General features: G+C 49.3%; 1 protein-coding gene across 1 annotated transcript; it reads left to right on the top strand.

Annotated features, from left to right (window-relative positions):
• Positions 1–2,775: 2,775 nt before the first annotated feature.
• Positions 2,776–11,334, top strand: KLHDC7A (kelch domain containing 7A). The gene is made up of 2 exons (XM_081923553.1): positions 2,776–5,556; positions 10,890–11,334. The coding sequence occupies exon 1, from the start codon at positions 2,913–2,915 to the stop codon at positions 5,526–5,528; it is 2,616 nt and encodes an 871-aa protein (XP_081779679.1). The 5' UTR covers positions 2,776–2,912; the 3' UTR covers positions 5,529–5,556; positions 10,890–11,334.
• The last annotated feature ends 2,955 nt before the right edge of the window (positions 11,335–14,289 follow it).

The raw sequence follows: 14,289 nt of genomic DNA, 5'->3' as shown, positions 1-14,289 counted from the left end.
TTTGTGAAATTTTAAAAATATATTTTTAAAAAAGATAGAGGGTGGAGAGGCTCTCCTTTAATTTTGCTCCTGTTAATGATGCAGCACTGAGGGATTGATGATCTCTGGGAGGAATGTTTTCCTCTAGGAGGGGGGCCAGGGTCTCCTAACCCCCTGAACAAACTACATCCGCCAGGATCCCATAAGGAGGAAGCCACAAGTATAATGGTGCTGTTTCAGATTCAGACCATTGGCCCATCTAGCTGAGATTTAAGAGTCTCGTGCTCTACCAACTGAGCTACTCCCCTGAGCATTTTATGCCCTGGTTGGCAGTCTTTCCCAGAGGAATTGTTGTACGGAAATCTGGGGTTGGCCTTTACAGCCCAACTCCCCAATGGGCTCGGGGTCCCCTAAGTCCATTATCAGTCGGTGAAGAATGAGTAGAGGCAAGGACGCATAGAAAGAAAGCAAGGAAGATCTTTATTTTTCTTTTGCCACAGGGTCTCCCTGCTCTGCAAGGATGCGAGGACCCAGCAGAAAGGTGTGTGACAGCTTTTAAAAGCTTTAGAAATTGCCCAAACCCTGACACCAATGAACCTGTTGTTGTTGTTGTTGTTGTTTATCCCCTGCCTTTTTCCATGACAGGACTCAAGGCAGTTTACAGATAAAAACAAGAACTGCTAAAAACATAGAAAGGGCAATCATTTTTTTAAAAAAATAATAAGCATTAATGGAATTAAAACCATATATACATTAGGGTTGCCATATTTCTAAAAGTGAAAATCTGGGCAGAAAAGTTGATGAGCTTTTGCAAAATCTCAAACAAACAAAAAATGAAGTTTTTGAGCTGGTTTTTTTTTTTTTTTTTAGGAAATATGCCAAGAAAATCAACACTTCCAACATGGGTTGCCATACGACTGGGTTTCCCCAGACATTTCCCCAAAAATCCCGTCCGCCTGATAAATCCCAGATATGTCCAAGAAATTCTGGACGTATGGCAGTGCTAATATGCCTATATATAAAATCCCTGTAGAGCATGCAAATGATTACGATAAAAAAATCACAGTCTGGTGCGAGCAGCAACTTTTATGAACTGCAGCCTTCCAGGGACTTTGACCTCTTTGACAGAGTTCAGGAATAGCAGGGCTTATGAAACTTCCCGTGTTTCAGATGGCCTTGTCTGTGAATCTCGAGGCTTGTGAGGAGAAAGTGAAAGAAGAGTCCTGGTTCAACGACCTAAAAGCCTTTGAACAGGGGTGGGGAAACATTTTCAGCCTTGAAGGTGGACTCAGCCCCTCCCCCTGCTTGGTCAAGCTTCCAGCAGAAACAATGTTAAGTGGAGCAACTGATACATCTCTTGTCTTGCAATACTAGCATACATTCCAGCCAGGAAATATGCCCAGGGTTTTCTACAAACGCACATGTGTCTCTCCATCTAAGCAAGCAAGAGGCATTATCCCAATTCAGGGCCTCATCCTAGCCAGGCAAAAGCTCTTGAGCCATGTGCAACAGTGTGTCCCTATTTTCCCATGACAGTCCCGGATTTACAGAAGCCGTCCCAGTTTCTGACTTGATCCCGAAATGTCCAGTTTTTCCTTTAAAAGGTAAAGGTAAAGGACCCCTGACAGTTAAGTCCAGTCGCGAACGGCTCTGGGGTTGTGGCGCTCATCTCGCTTTACTGGACAAGGGAGCCGGTGTTTGTCTGCAGACAGTTTTTCTGGGTCATGTGGCCAGCATGACTAAGCCGCTTCTGGTGACCAAAGCAGCGCACAGAAACGCCATTTACCTTCACGCCGGAGCGGTACCTATTTATCTACTTGCACTTGATGTGCTTTCAAACTACTAGATTGGCAGGAGCTGGGACTGAACAATGGGAGCTCACTCCGTTGTGGGGATTTGAACCGTCAGCCTTCCGACCGGCAAACCCTAGTCTCAGTGGTTTAGACCATAGTGCCACCCACATCCTTAGGGCATCCCTATTTTCATCAGAGAAATATCAGATGGTATGGAGTTATGCGACCCCCCGAGCCAAGGAGATAAGGAACTATACAACTCTTAAAAGACATCTCAAGGCAGCCATGCAGTAGCTCAGTTGGTTAGTGCACAGCGCTTATAACGCCAAGGTTGCAGGTTTGATCCCTCTATGGGACAACTGCGTCTTCCTGCAATGCAGGGGGTTGGACTAGATGATCCTTAGGGTCCCTTCCAACTCTATGAAATCAGAAACCAGGATGGCTTCTGCAAATCCGGGACTGTCCCTGAAAAATAGAGACACTTGGAGGGTCTGGAGGCAGAGCATAGCCATTGTGCTAAGCAGCCATCAATAGCTCTCTACTCCATGATTTGATCCAATACTCTTTTAAAGCAGGCCATCCCTTTTTCCTGCTGGAGTGAGTTCCATAGTTTAGCAATGCACCGCCTGAAAAAATGTTCATTAGCCGAGTCCCAAAAGTGAGCACTGAAGGAGAAATGTATAATCAGTGACCAGCTCCTATCAGCTTGGGGAAGTCTATTTTTACAGGCACCTGTTCATTTTCTCTTCCTGCTTCCTCGTAGCTTTCCAAACTTTCCTCTCTTGTTTACAGAAGCTTGGTAAACTAAACCCCCATTTGGGAGACTCTGTCTTGTCTGCTTGCTTTGTTTTCCACTTAATACACACAAACACACACACACACACATCCCGTGTCACCTGTGTCCGGCCCGGCCCACCTTGTTCAAATATGCAAACCTCCTATGGTAAGCAGACACCTGGCATACAGAGAGGGAGGGAGGGAGGGAGACCAGCCAGGGAGCCTGCGGTGTTCTCTACCTGTCGACAGGTAAAAGTCACCTTCCTGGGAGTCAGGCCTTGGCCGCTTGGAGCCAGCCCCTGCTCAAGAAATAATTAACCTCAGATTTCTCGCATTCCTGAGCACCCGGCGTGGTATGGAAGGATGACCCCCGGCATCCAGGTAAGCGGAGAGCAGAGCTCAGACATGCAGCTGGCTGCGAGGGTGGCCCTCTCGGCCGCCGCCTTCCTCCTACTGACTTTGGCGTACAGATATTACAAGTCTCGGGTGCCCTGCGGCAGCCAGCAAGGAGCCAGCGGGGAGAGAGGCAAGGGCAGCGAAGACGCAGAGGGGACGGAAAGCATGGTCTGCTGCAGGGAGGAAGAACTGCCCCCTGGACTGAGGCACCGGTGGGTCAACAGCAAGGGTGAGAAGCCGAACCACAGGGCAGGGGGTAACCCGCCGCTTCAGGCACCTGGGCCTGCAGTCTTTGGGGAATCTAGAGGGCAAGATACACCTGCCTGCAGAGAGCCAGATGGGGAAAGAGAGGTAAAGAAACAGGAGAAGGAGAGGATGAGTCACCTGGGAAGCGGGCTGCCCCCAGACAGAAAATGCTCCGTGGCAGAAGAGGAGATGGGAGGGGAGACTTCTGGTGCTGTCCTCAGCAACGGAAAGAGTGCCGCAGTCACAGAGACTGCAACGGAGTCAGAGGGCAGGTTGCCTTCTCTGGGTTTGCTCTCCCCAGAAGGCGGCTTCTGCAGTTTGAACGGCAGCCACAAGGATGTCAGCTCTGCAGAAGATGGACTTTGCCTGGCTGCTCAGGAGAAGGGATCTGGGCATGCAGCACTTCACCCTGCAGCTGAGAATGGCTCCACCTTAGGAGGAGGGAGAAGTGATCCGCCTGGAGAAGAGGAGAGGCAGCATTTAGCCCCGACCCAAGAGGAGCAGGAGAGGACCCATCCGTCGTTCCATGCCACTTCTGACATGGGCCTGAAGATGAACCATAGCCATGCTGGGTCACACACCACATACATGTTCTCCTCTGTGGCCCAAGTTCAGGTGGAGGAGAGCCTTGTTAAAGAGCGGAAGCTCCAGGAGAACAGTAATGGGCAACCAGGAGTCCCGGGGACCAGCCTGAGAGGCAAAGTCTATGATTACTACGTTCAGTCCATCTCCCAGTCGGTCCTGAAGGAAATGCCTTCCTGCACCAGCCTGGGTACCCAACCATTTTCTCAGCTACCTGTGATCAACATCCCTGATGCTTCTGATGAGCGGTTGGGTCAGGAATCAGCCCAGTCCTCAGCAGCAGAAGATGACCCTGAGGATGTTCCATCTCCTGGTGCTCTTCCTCTTCTTATCCAGGATGAGACAAAGCCCCAGCAACCTGGGAGCCAGGATGAGGCTGCTGTCCAAGAAAAGAGATCCAGGAAACCTCCAGGACCTGGAGCTGGCAGCTTCAGCCGGAAAGATAGCCTCCATCAAATCATAGACAACCCAGAGCTTCAGGTCCCTATGGAAGGGTTTGGCTGTCTGGCTTCTGGGCTGTCAGGACTGGACACGCCACCTCTCAGCCCCCTCCGTTCCAGCTCCGTTTCTTCACTGGTCGGGTCCATGCAGAGTCTCCAAAGCGACACGAGTGAGGAACCCACAGTGGAGCTGGTGGCTGGCGCCAAGTTCTTCCACATCCCGCTCAGCTCAGAGTCCTCCATCGACATCCACCTGGACTTGGGGAACTGCTATGAGGTCTTGTGTACGGCCAAGAAGCAGAAGCTGGAGACGCTTCGGGAAGCGGCCTACAAGGTCATGAGCGACAACTACCTCCAGGTGCTCAGGACCCACGCAATCTACAGCCGCCTCAACGGCATGGAGAGGGACCTGATCCTGCAGCGGAGGATGCGGGGGAGGAAGTACGTGGCTGTGGCGGACGTCAGCTCCCAGGGGGAGAGCCAGCATGCAAGCAGGCTCTGCTACTACGACGACCAACAGGATACCTGGCACCTGTTGACTCACGTGCCTCTGGAAGTCGTCTCCAAGGGTTGTGCCATGTGCAGCATGTTCAATTACCTCTTTGTGGCAGCCGGCTGTGAAGGATGGGGGAGGCGCCAGAAGCCATCCAACCGAGTTTTCTGCTACAACCCTTTGACCAACATCTGGCGCGAGATCTGCCCGCTGAACCAAGCCAGGCCACACTGCAAGCTGGTTGCCTTGGACGGCTACCTGTACGCCATTGGCGGGGAGTGCCTCTACACTGTTGAGCGCTACGACCCACGCCTGGACCGCTGGACCTTCGCCGCCCCGTTGCCCAATGATACCTTTGCCGTGGCCCACACCGCCACGGCGTGCGATGGAGAGATCTACGTCACGGGGGGCACTCTGCGCTACATGCTGCTGAGATATGTTGGGCAGACAGATACGTGGAAGTTCAGCCTCACCGGTGGAAACAAAGACCGGACAACAGAGATGGTGACCGTCAATGGGTTCATTTACCGCTTTGACCTGAACCGGAGTATGGGCATCAGTGTCTATCGCTGCGGCACCAGGGCCAAGCTTTGGTATGAGTGTGCCACCCATCCCATGCCCTTCCCAGCCAGCTTCCAGTGTGCCGTCATCGAGAACCTGGTCTATTGCATCGGCCGGCAGTTCAACATCCGCTTCCTGGCCGATTATGTCTCACCGCGGTTTGGGACCAAGGAGTTAGAAACTTTCCCATCCCCCAGAGGGACCCTTTCGCCTGTGACTCTCGTGCTGCCGGACAGGGAAGTGGTACAGACAAGGGTTTGAGGACACCGATGGCGGGAACCACGAGGAGGTGAAGCTGCTTGATTCCACAGGCCTTGCTGCTGCACACACACACGCGCACACACACACACACACACACACACACACAGCCCACTAGCCAATTTCCACAAATCTGTCAAGGGAGATGGAGCTACAAGCGGGTTGGCAGGATCTGTTTATTTTAAGGCACTTAAATCCTTGTAAATTTGCATGCAAATTAAACACAGCCTTTGGGGTCTTGGACGGTCGCCAATACAGGCCTAGTTAGTGCGAATGTAGGCAAATGCAGTGGAGCCGGGGTGCCACAGTCCTGCTGCACACCATCATTATCTGTGATACAAGGGAGGCTTAACCCTATGGCTAACTCAGCTCCCTTCTCCCCTCCTCTCAGCTCTCAAAGTCATCTTCTGATTTTGTTTATGAATGTATAGCAATCTGGGGGGAGTGAGTGGGGGGAGAGAGAGAGATGCAAAGATATAAGGAGAGTCTTGCGGGATAAGACCAAAGGTTCATCCCACCCATATTGATGTGTTTCAGGGCGCTGTGCCAAAAGGGTCTTCGTTGCTCTGATTTTAACCGTCCTCTGTCAATCATCAATTAACCATGCGGCGCATCGTTGAACTGTGGAACTCGCTCCCGCAGGAGGCAGGCATGGCCTCCAACCTGGGTGGCTTTTAAAAAAGGATTAGACAAATTCATGGAAGAGGAGAGGGCTCTCGATTTCTGCTAGCCCTGATGGCTCGGCTCTCCCTCCACAGCTCAAGGCAGCAATGCTTCTGGATCACAGATGCTGGGACCGCAGGAGGGGAAGGCGCTGTTCTGCTCAAATCCTGCTTGCGGGTTTTCCACAGGCATCTGGTTGGCCACAGGATGCTGGACTAGAATGGCCATTGGCCTGATCCAGCAGCCTCATAATACACTACAGTGGTACCTTGGTTCTCCAAGTTAATCCGTTCCGGAAGTCCAATCTAAAACCAAAGCGTTCCAAAACCAAGGCGTGCTTTCCCATAGACAGTACAGTGGTACCTCTACTTACGAACACAATTCATTTCGGGGTGCTGTTTGCACCCCAAAAAGTCCATAAGCAGAGCACCGCTACTGTTTGTGCGCAAAGCGCAATAGAGCGTTTCTGTGCATGCACAAAGTGCGCAAATCGCTTCTGTGCGCGCGCACAGGTGAACCCAGAAGTAAACACTTCTGGATTTGCCATGATCGTAACCTGAAAAGCCGCAATGTGAAGCAAACACAACGCGAGGTATAACAGTAATGCAAAATGGATTAATCCATTCCAGACTTTTAAAAACAACTGCTAAAGCAGCAATTTAACATGAATTTTACTATCTAATGAAACCATTGATCCATAAAAAGAAAGCATTAATCAATGTACTGTACTATAAAATAAATAAGACAGTATTGTAGATGATAAAAATTAAAAAAAAAAATTCTTACCTGCACTGGTGATAGTCATTGTTTGGCTTTTATCCATTTCCACAGTCACACAATCAATCAATCAGTAGCTGAACTGGGTCCCACACAGAAACAAAAACAAATTCACCAAAAAGGCCTCAAAAACAAAACCACAAATTAAATAGCAAAAACAAAAGCGCCAAACTAATCCGATCCGGAAGTCGGCTTGACTTCCGAAATGTTCGAAAAGCAAGGCACAGTTTCTGATTGGCGCAGGCGTGCTGGAAACAATAGCCAAATGCCGCATTGGACGTTTGGCTTCCGAAAAACATTTGAAAACCAGAACACTTGCTTCCGGGTTTCCGGAGTTTGAGAACCAAGGCGTTTGAGAACCAAGCTCCCACTGTGTTGTGTTCTTAAATGTGATTCCCAGCCCAAAAGGAACTGCCAAACAATTCTTTCCAGCTCCTGTGGTGGGGCTATAGAAACCACAGGAGGGGAGAGGGCTGTTGCGCTCAGATCCTGCCTACTGGTTTCCCACAGGCAACTACAAGAACACGCCACTGCGAGAACAGGTTGCTGGGTCACATTAGCCTGATTCAGCAGAGTCTCCTTATGCTCTTAATGAAAAAAGGGAACTGCATTAGAAAGCTAGCAAAAGGCGGGGGGGGGGGGATTTGGTGAAATTCTCATGGCTGGAATGCAGAGGTTTTGTGGCACTTCCAGGAGGGCAACCCAGTTAGATGGGTGACATATTATTATTATTATTATTATTATTATTATTATTATTATTAGGACTCTAGTGCTCAGGTTGAGTGTTCCCCATTGCAGTATCTGGCTGGCCGTTGTAAAAACAGGATGCAGTATGGGTCATTGGCTGCGGCGGCATGTGGTCAGTGGACTGGGGGGGGGGCTAGGCTAGTCCCCTAAATGTTCCCCTGGCGCCTCCTTCCCAAAGCCCAGGAATCTGCTCCGATGGGGTCCAAGAACCCTCCTGCCACCCAGGGGCATAGGAAGGGGGGGTGAGGGGCCCAGGTGATTGCCCCAGGTGCCCTCACTGAGGGGGGTGGCATTTAGCAGGCCACCCACCCGTGACTCCCAAACCAATTCCTTCCCAAAGCCCATGTTCTCTGGCCACTGCTTGGTGGAGAGAGGGGCAGGCACTGGACTTTTGTGACACCCGGCTTAGGGAAGGAAGCACGATGCTCACGTGCAAAGTCCGGACATCCCACCCACACAAGTACCCTCGCAAGCCGGCTCCTGCAGCCCTAACTGGTCGCCTATTAAAAATTTCACCACACGCCACTGATTTTTGGCCGGATCCAGGAGGCTCTTCTTATGTTCTTCCATGATCCGATCTAATTCCATTTAAAGGCATCTAAGGCAGCAGCTGGGATGTGGGTGGCACTGTGGTCTAAACCACAGAGCCTAGGGCTTGCTGATCAGAAGGTCGGCGGTTCAAATCCCTGTGACGGGGTGAGCTCCCGTTGCTCAGTCCCTGCTCCTGCCAACCTAGCAGTTTGAAAGCACATACAGTTCGAAAGCAGTTTGAAAGCACGTGCAAGTAGATAAATAGGTACCACTCCTGCAGGAAGGTAAATGGCGTTTCCTTGCGCTACTCTAGTTCGCCAGAAGTGGCTTAGTCATGCTGGCCACATAACCCAGAAGTTGTACGCCGGCTCCCTCAGCCAGTAAACTGAGATGAGCACCACAATCCCAGAGTTGTCCACGACTGAACCTAATGGTCAGTGATCTTTAAGGTAGCAGCTGTCCTCACGTCTCTTGGCAGGGAGAAGTGTGATTCCAGTTTCACCTTTCAATGCAAACGGTACAAGGACTGAAAACACTATTCACCTCTTGAGAATTAACAGCTCTCCAAATTTTGCAATGCCGTTCTCCAGCCAAGTCATGTGTGTGGAAGTGCGTATACCGGATGTGTGCGTGTGTTTCAATCATGCATCAAAATGCATCTCTTATTGACAATAGCATGCAGAAATGCACTGTATCAGGGCTTTGCCAGAATGGGTATGTTAGGCAAAATTGCATGCAAACATTAACAGAATTAACAGAATTAACAGAAATTCATAAAATGCTATTGAATTTTCTGGAGGACTTGAATAATTAGAATAGTAATAGTCACAACAACAACAACAACAACAACAAATTAATGTGCAAATGTATAGACCTGAACTTAAGATTGGAAAGAAAGGGGGAAATGTAGAGTTGTAAGGGGCCTCAGGTGGACATCTAGATCAACCCCCTGCAATGCAAAGAACCTCTGACAGATGGAGCATTGTACTTAATAGCATACAACCCTCTATGCCTAAGCAGTTATGGTGAGAGTGAGCTTTCTGCTCTGGACCACTCTATGGGGGTGTTTTGGGGTTCCTGCGTGAGTACAGACATTCTGACATGCCCAGTGGAGGGTTCACTCCACCCACAAACTCAGCACCAGAAAGTAACATGAGCACCATCAGGGCAGGACTTGTGGGAAGCAGAAACCCAGGCTGCAGCTAGCAGGAAAAGCAAGAAAAGCAATGCATCATGGGGGCGAAGCCAAGTAAGCCAGCTCATTCACTTAACTGACTATGGAGGGGTCTCTCCATAAGACCATTAAGTTCAGATTCCCAAACTGCCATGATCACACCACTGGGATGAACTGAAGACCAAAGGTTCTCTGCCCATGTAATCATCATCATCATCATCATCATCATCATCATTTATTATTTATACCCTGCCCATCTGGCTGGGTTCCCCCAGCCACTCTGGGCGGCTTCCAACAGAATATTAAAATACAATAACCTATTAAAGCTTCTCTAAACAGGGCTGCCTTCAGATGTCTTCTAAAAGTTTGTTACCAGTAGTTGTTGTTCTCTTTGACATCTGGTGGGAGGGCGTTCTACAGGGCAGGCACCACCACTGAGAAGGCCCTCTGCCTGGTTCCCTGTAACCTCAATTCTCATAGTGAAGGAACCACCAAAAGACCCTCGGAGCTGGACCTCAGTGTCCGGGCTGAATGATGCGGGTGGAGACGCTCCTTCAGGTATACTGGACCGAGGCCGTTTAGGGCTTTGAAGGTCAGCACCGACACTTTGAATTGTGCTCGGAAATGTACTGGGAGCCAGAGTAGGTCTTTCAAGACCGGTGTTATGTGGTCTTGGCGGCCGCTCCCAGTCACCAGTCTAGCTGCCGCATTCTGGATTAGTTGTAGTTTCCGGGTCACCTTCAAAGGTAGCCCCACATAGAGCGCATGTGCAGAGTGGTTTTATTTTTTACATCTATGTTCCACTTTTTTCCTCCTGAAGGTGGACGCACAGTTCTCCCTTCCCTCGTTTCATCATCACAACAACCCTGTGAGGTAGGTTAAAGCTGAGAGATGGCGACTGGCCCAAGGTCACACACAGTGACCTTCATCATGGCTGAGAGGGAAATGGAACCCTGGTCTTACCAGGTCATAGTCCAACACTCTAACCCAGGGGTCAGAAACCTTTTTCAGCAGGAGGCCAGTCCACTGTCCCTCAGACCTTGTGGGGGCCAGACTAGATTTTTTGGGGGGTGAACAAATTCCTATGCCCCACAAATAACCCAGAGGTGCTTTTTAAATAAAAGGACACCTTCTACTCATGTAAAAACATGCTGATTCCTAGACCATCCACGGGCCGGATTTAGAAGGTAATTGGACAGGATCTGGCCCCTGGGCCTTAGTTTGCCTACCCATGCTCTAACCATTATGCCACACTGCCTCTCATCTCATAATACTAGGTAGGTTAGGGTATCTGGGTCAGAGCAGATGGCATCCCCGCAACTGTTCTCCGCTGCACTTTCCCGTACAAATTAAAAGAGCTTTCTGATGACTTGGACATTGGGCTCAATTAATCAATGCTCATTGAATCAAAAATTATCTCATAAAGGCCTGGAACATTCTTTTAACTAAAGCTCTCTTTCCCTTGTAAGTAGGACAAGATGCAAGCTTGATGAGGGACCAAAGCGGTCTCAACTCCACATCTTTGAGTTGCTCCCAGCCCCCAAAAGCCTTTCTTGCTTGTTCACAGATCAGCTTATGCCTCAGCACCAAGCAAGGATTTGCTCCATCTCATGAACCCCAAATACACACACACACACACACACTTCATAGCCCTGCAGTGTTTGACCACATTCCATCGCTGACAGTTTCCCCTCTCTAGCAGGCGGGAATGTATGTGTGTGTGTGTTTATGAGCATTCCATGACATCACAGAGACTCAGCCAATGGCGGCAGAAGCTGTGTGGACCTCAAATGGAGAGGGGCAGTAAACTTTGCAGACTTTTTAAATGCCTGTGTGTAATTAAATGGGCCTGTGTATATTTTCTCCGGGGCTTGAATATGCAGATAAAATAAAATAAACAGCAGTAACAACAAAGTAGCCTTTGAGATCTCTGCCACATGCTTTCATCAAGGTTTCTGCCGCATCCTCATATTTGCCCTTGGTTGTTCCATTACTGTAAGTGACTGAAATTGGATAATTAAGATACATAACCTGCCATAATCATTAATGCGCTTTACATCTCGGTGTCTCAGAATGCATTTTCGTCAAAGTGCCACCAATTACTCATCTGGAGTGCAGATTCCAAATGGCTTGCGGTTTCATTCCTCTACTATAGGCACTTTTTTTGTTTTTTAAAAAAAGCCATAGATGGCTCCAGGATGGTCACTTTTAGCTGTTTCCAGGACGGTTTATCTTAGTAAGATGGAATCTTAGAATTGCAGTGTTGGAAATGCCCCCAGCGGTCATCTAGTCCAACCCCTTATAGTGCAGCTAAAGCAATCCCAAATCTACGGCAATCCTAAATCTAAGGCAATCCCAAATCTACTCTGCTGCCCTCAGGTGTGGTGAAGGATTCTGCCCCACTCAACTCCCCTGGGTTCAGGGAAGCCAAGGCCTCCCCCTGCAAATAAGTCTGAGTCCTGATTTTTGCACCTGGGTCCATTTGGTGAATCCCATTGTACTAGTAAACAACAAAAGATAAGAAATAAAAATATTCCAGGTGTCTGATCTGACATCGCCCCCGCCCCGATTTACCTTCAAGGCTGCAGGATTTTAAGCAGTACTCTTTAATCTTGGTTCTGCAGATGTTGGACTACGATTCCCATCATTCACTGCCATTGGCTACACTTCCTGTGGATGATGGGGATTGTAGTCCAGCAACGTGTGGGGAGCCCAGGTTGAAGAACCAGGAACCTACAAGAGTGTCGATTGCAGGAGGCTGTGACTCCACTCACCGCGATCACGCAAGAGCTAGATAACATCCTAATGAAATCCCCCGCCGCTTGAATCTTATAGCTATATATAGATAAAGTGTGTGTGAGAGAGAGAGAGAGACAAACATGCTCAAACAAGTTTAAACAAGAATAAATAGCGAAATCATACAATGAGGACCGCCAAGCTAAGTGAGTTGCTCCCATTAAAATGTCAAGCCAATTACGGCAGGAACATCAAAACGGCCCCTGCAGTGCCCAGATGAACGCGTCGCGTTTGGGGAGAGATTTCCACTTCAATAATGCAAATAATTGTAATTCACAGGCAGCCTGCCTGTCAAAGACCGGGCCAATTTGTTGCAGTTAAGGCAGGCCCAAGATGGGGCGGGATTGCTCCTGACGATTGATTCCCACGTCCCGTTTTTGCCATCATTTGCCAAAGATAGCAAGGCATGTTACCAGTCCTGCAGGAGAATCACTGGAACCCAGAACCCACAAAAAGACTTACTGCAGGTTGGCCATCTTTAAGTGTCAAACTAGGGTGGATCAAACTGGTGTAGGGAACCTTTTCTGATGGGAAGGGCAGATCCTTTTCTCCCAACCGCTGAAGTGCTGAATCGAACAAGAGAACATAAGAAGAGTCTCCTGGATTAGGCCACTGGACCTAACTTAGTCCAGCATCTTGGTCTCACATTGAAAACCAGAAGCCCCAGTGGGAAAGCCACCACCAGCAATATTTCACTCTCCCTTCCTGTAGCTTCCAGGAACTGGCATTCAGAAGTTTCGTCACCTCTTCGTGCACAGCCTTCGTGGCTAGTAAGGATCACTATCCCCCTCAGCCATGAATTTATCTACCGTATTTTTTGCTCCATAAGACGTACCTGACCATAAGACACACCTACCGTATTTTTCGCCCTATAGGACGCACCGTCCCATAAGGCGCACCTAGTTTTTTGGGGGGGAAATAAAGGGGGGGAATTATTTTTTCCCCAGGCGCAGGGCTGGGGCGGGGGAGGCCCAAGCTTCCCCCGACCCCAGCCCCCAAACAGGCAGCTCTCTGCAAGCCGTGGGAGCCCAGAGCTGGCTCCCGCTGCTTGCGGAGAGGTCCGCGAAGCCTGGACAGCGAGAGGGGTCGGTGCGCACCGACCCCTCTCGCTCTCCAGGCTTCAGCGAAAGCCTGCATTCGCCCCATAGGACACACACACATTTCCCCTTCATTTTTGGAGGGGGAAAAGTGCGTCCTATAGGGCGAAAAATACGGTAGTTTTTAGAGGAGAAAAACAAGGAAAAAAGTATTCTGAACGAAACAGTGGATGTATAATTTTTGTGGTTCATGCTGTGGTCACAGACATGTGATTTGACGGTGAGTTTGGGGTAGCCCAATGCAAAAATCCTGAGAATCCATGTGGATCTGTGCTTTGTAACCACATTTTTGCACCATTGCGGCCCCACGCAACAGTGGATGCATGATTTTTTTTGGTGCAGGCTGTAGCCATGGACGTGCTATGTGATCTGATGTTGAATTTGGGGTGACCCAATGCAAAAATCCTGGTGACCCATGGGCTTTTACCTCCCCCCTCCCAGGCAGCCTCCTTTATTGCGTCGCTTATCTCGCTGCTGATCGCTTGCCGATCAGCGGCTTTGTTTCAACACCCCCTCTGCTTTTCACTGCTTTTGGGCTCCAGGGACCACACATCGCTCCATAAGATGCACAGATATTTCCCCTTACTTCTGGGAAGAAAAAAGTGTGTCTTATGGAGCGAGAAATACGGTAATCCTCTTTTAAAGCCACCTAGACCAGTGTTTCCCAAACATGGGTCTCCAGTTGTTTTTGGACTACAACTCCCATCATCCCTAACTATCAGCACCAGCGGTCAGGGATGATGGAAATTACACTTCAAAAAGAGTTGGAGACCCAAGCTTGTGAAGCAGTGATCTAGAGCATCACTTCCTCCTTTGGGTGCAACTTCCATAGTTTCATTATATGAAATGTGAATATGTGCTTGCTTTTATGGGTCCTGAATCGTCCTGGGTCCTGAATTTTATAACCTTACGTTATGTTGCTTCTTGCTCACTTTTGCTCTGAATTAAAAAGTCCCAAATGTTGTAACCGCTCTTCATA

The sequence above is a fragment of the Podarcis melisellensis genome (genome assembly GCF_964234715.1).
Source record: "Podarcis melisellensis genome assembly, chromosome: 8".
Taxonomy (NCBI): domain Eukaryota; kingdom Metazoa; phylum Chordata; class Lepidosauria; order Squamata; family Lacertidae; genus Podarcis; species Podarcis melisellensis.
Note: the sequence above shows the minus strand (reverse complement) of the source record. Positions and strands in the feature narration are given on the sequence as shown.

What these genes read in the sequence shown, in the direction of transcription:
- KLHDC7A (XM_081923553.1), top strand. Translation starts at nt 2,913, where the DNA reads ATGACCCCCGGCATCCAGGTAAGCGGAGAGCAGAGCTCAGACATGCAG.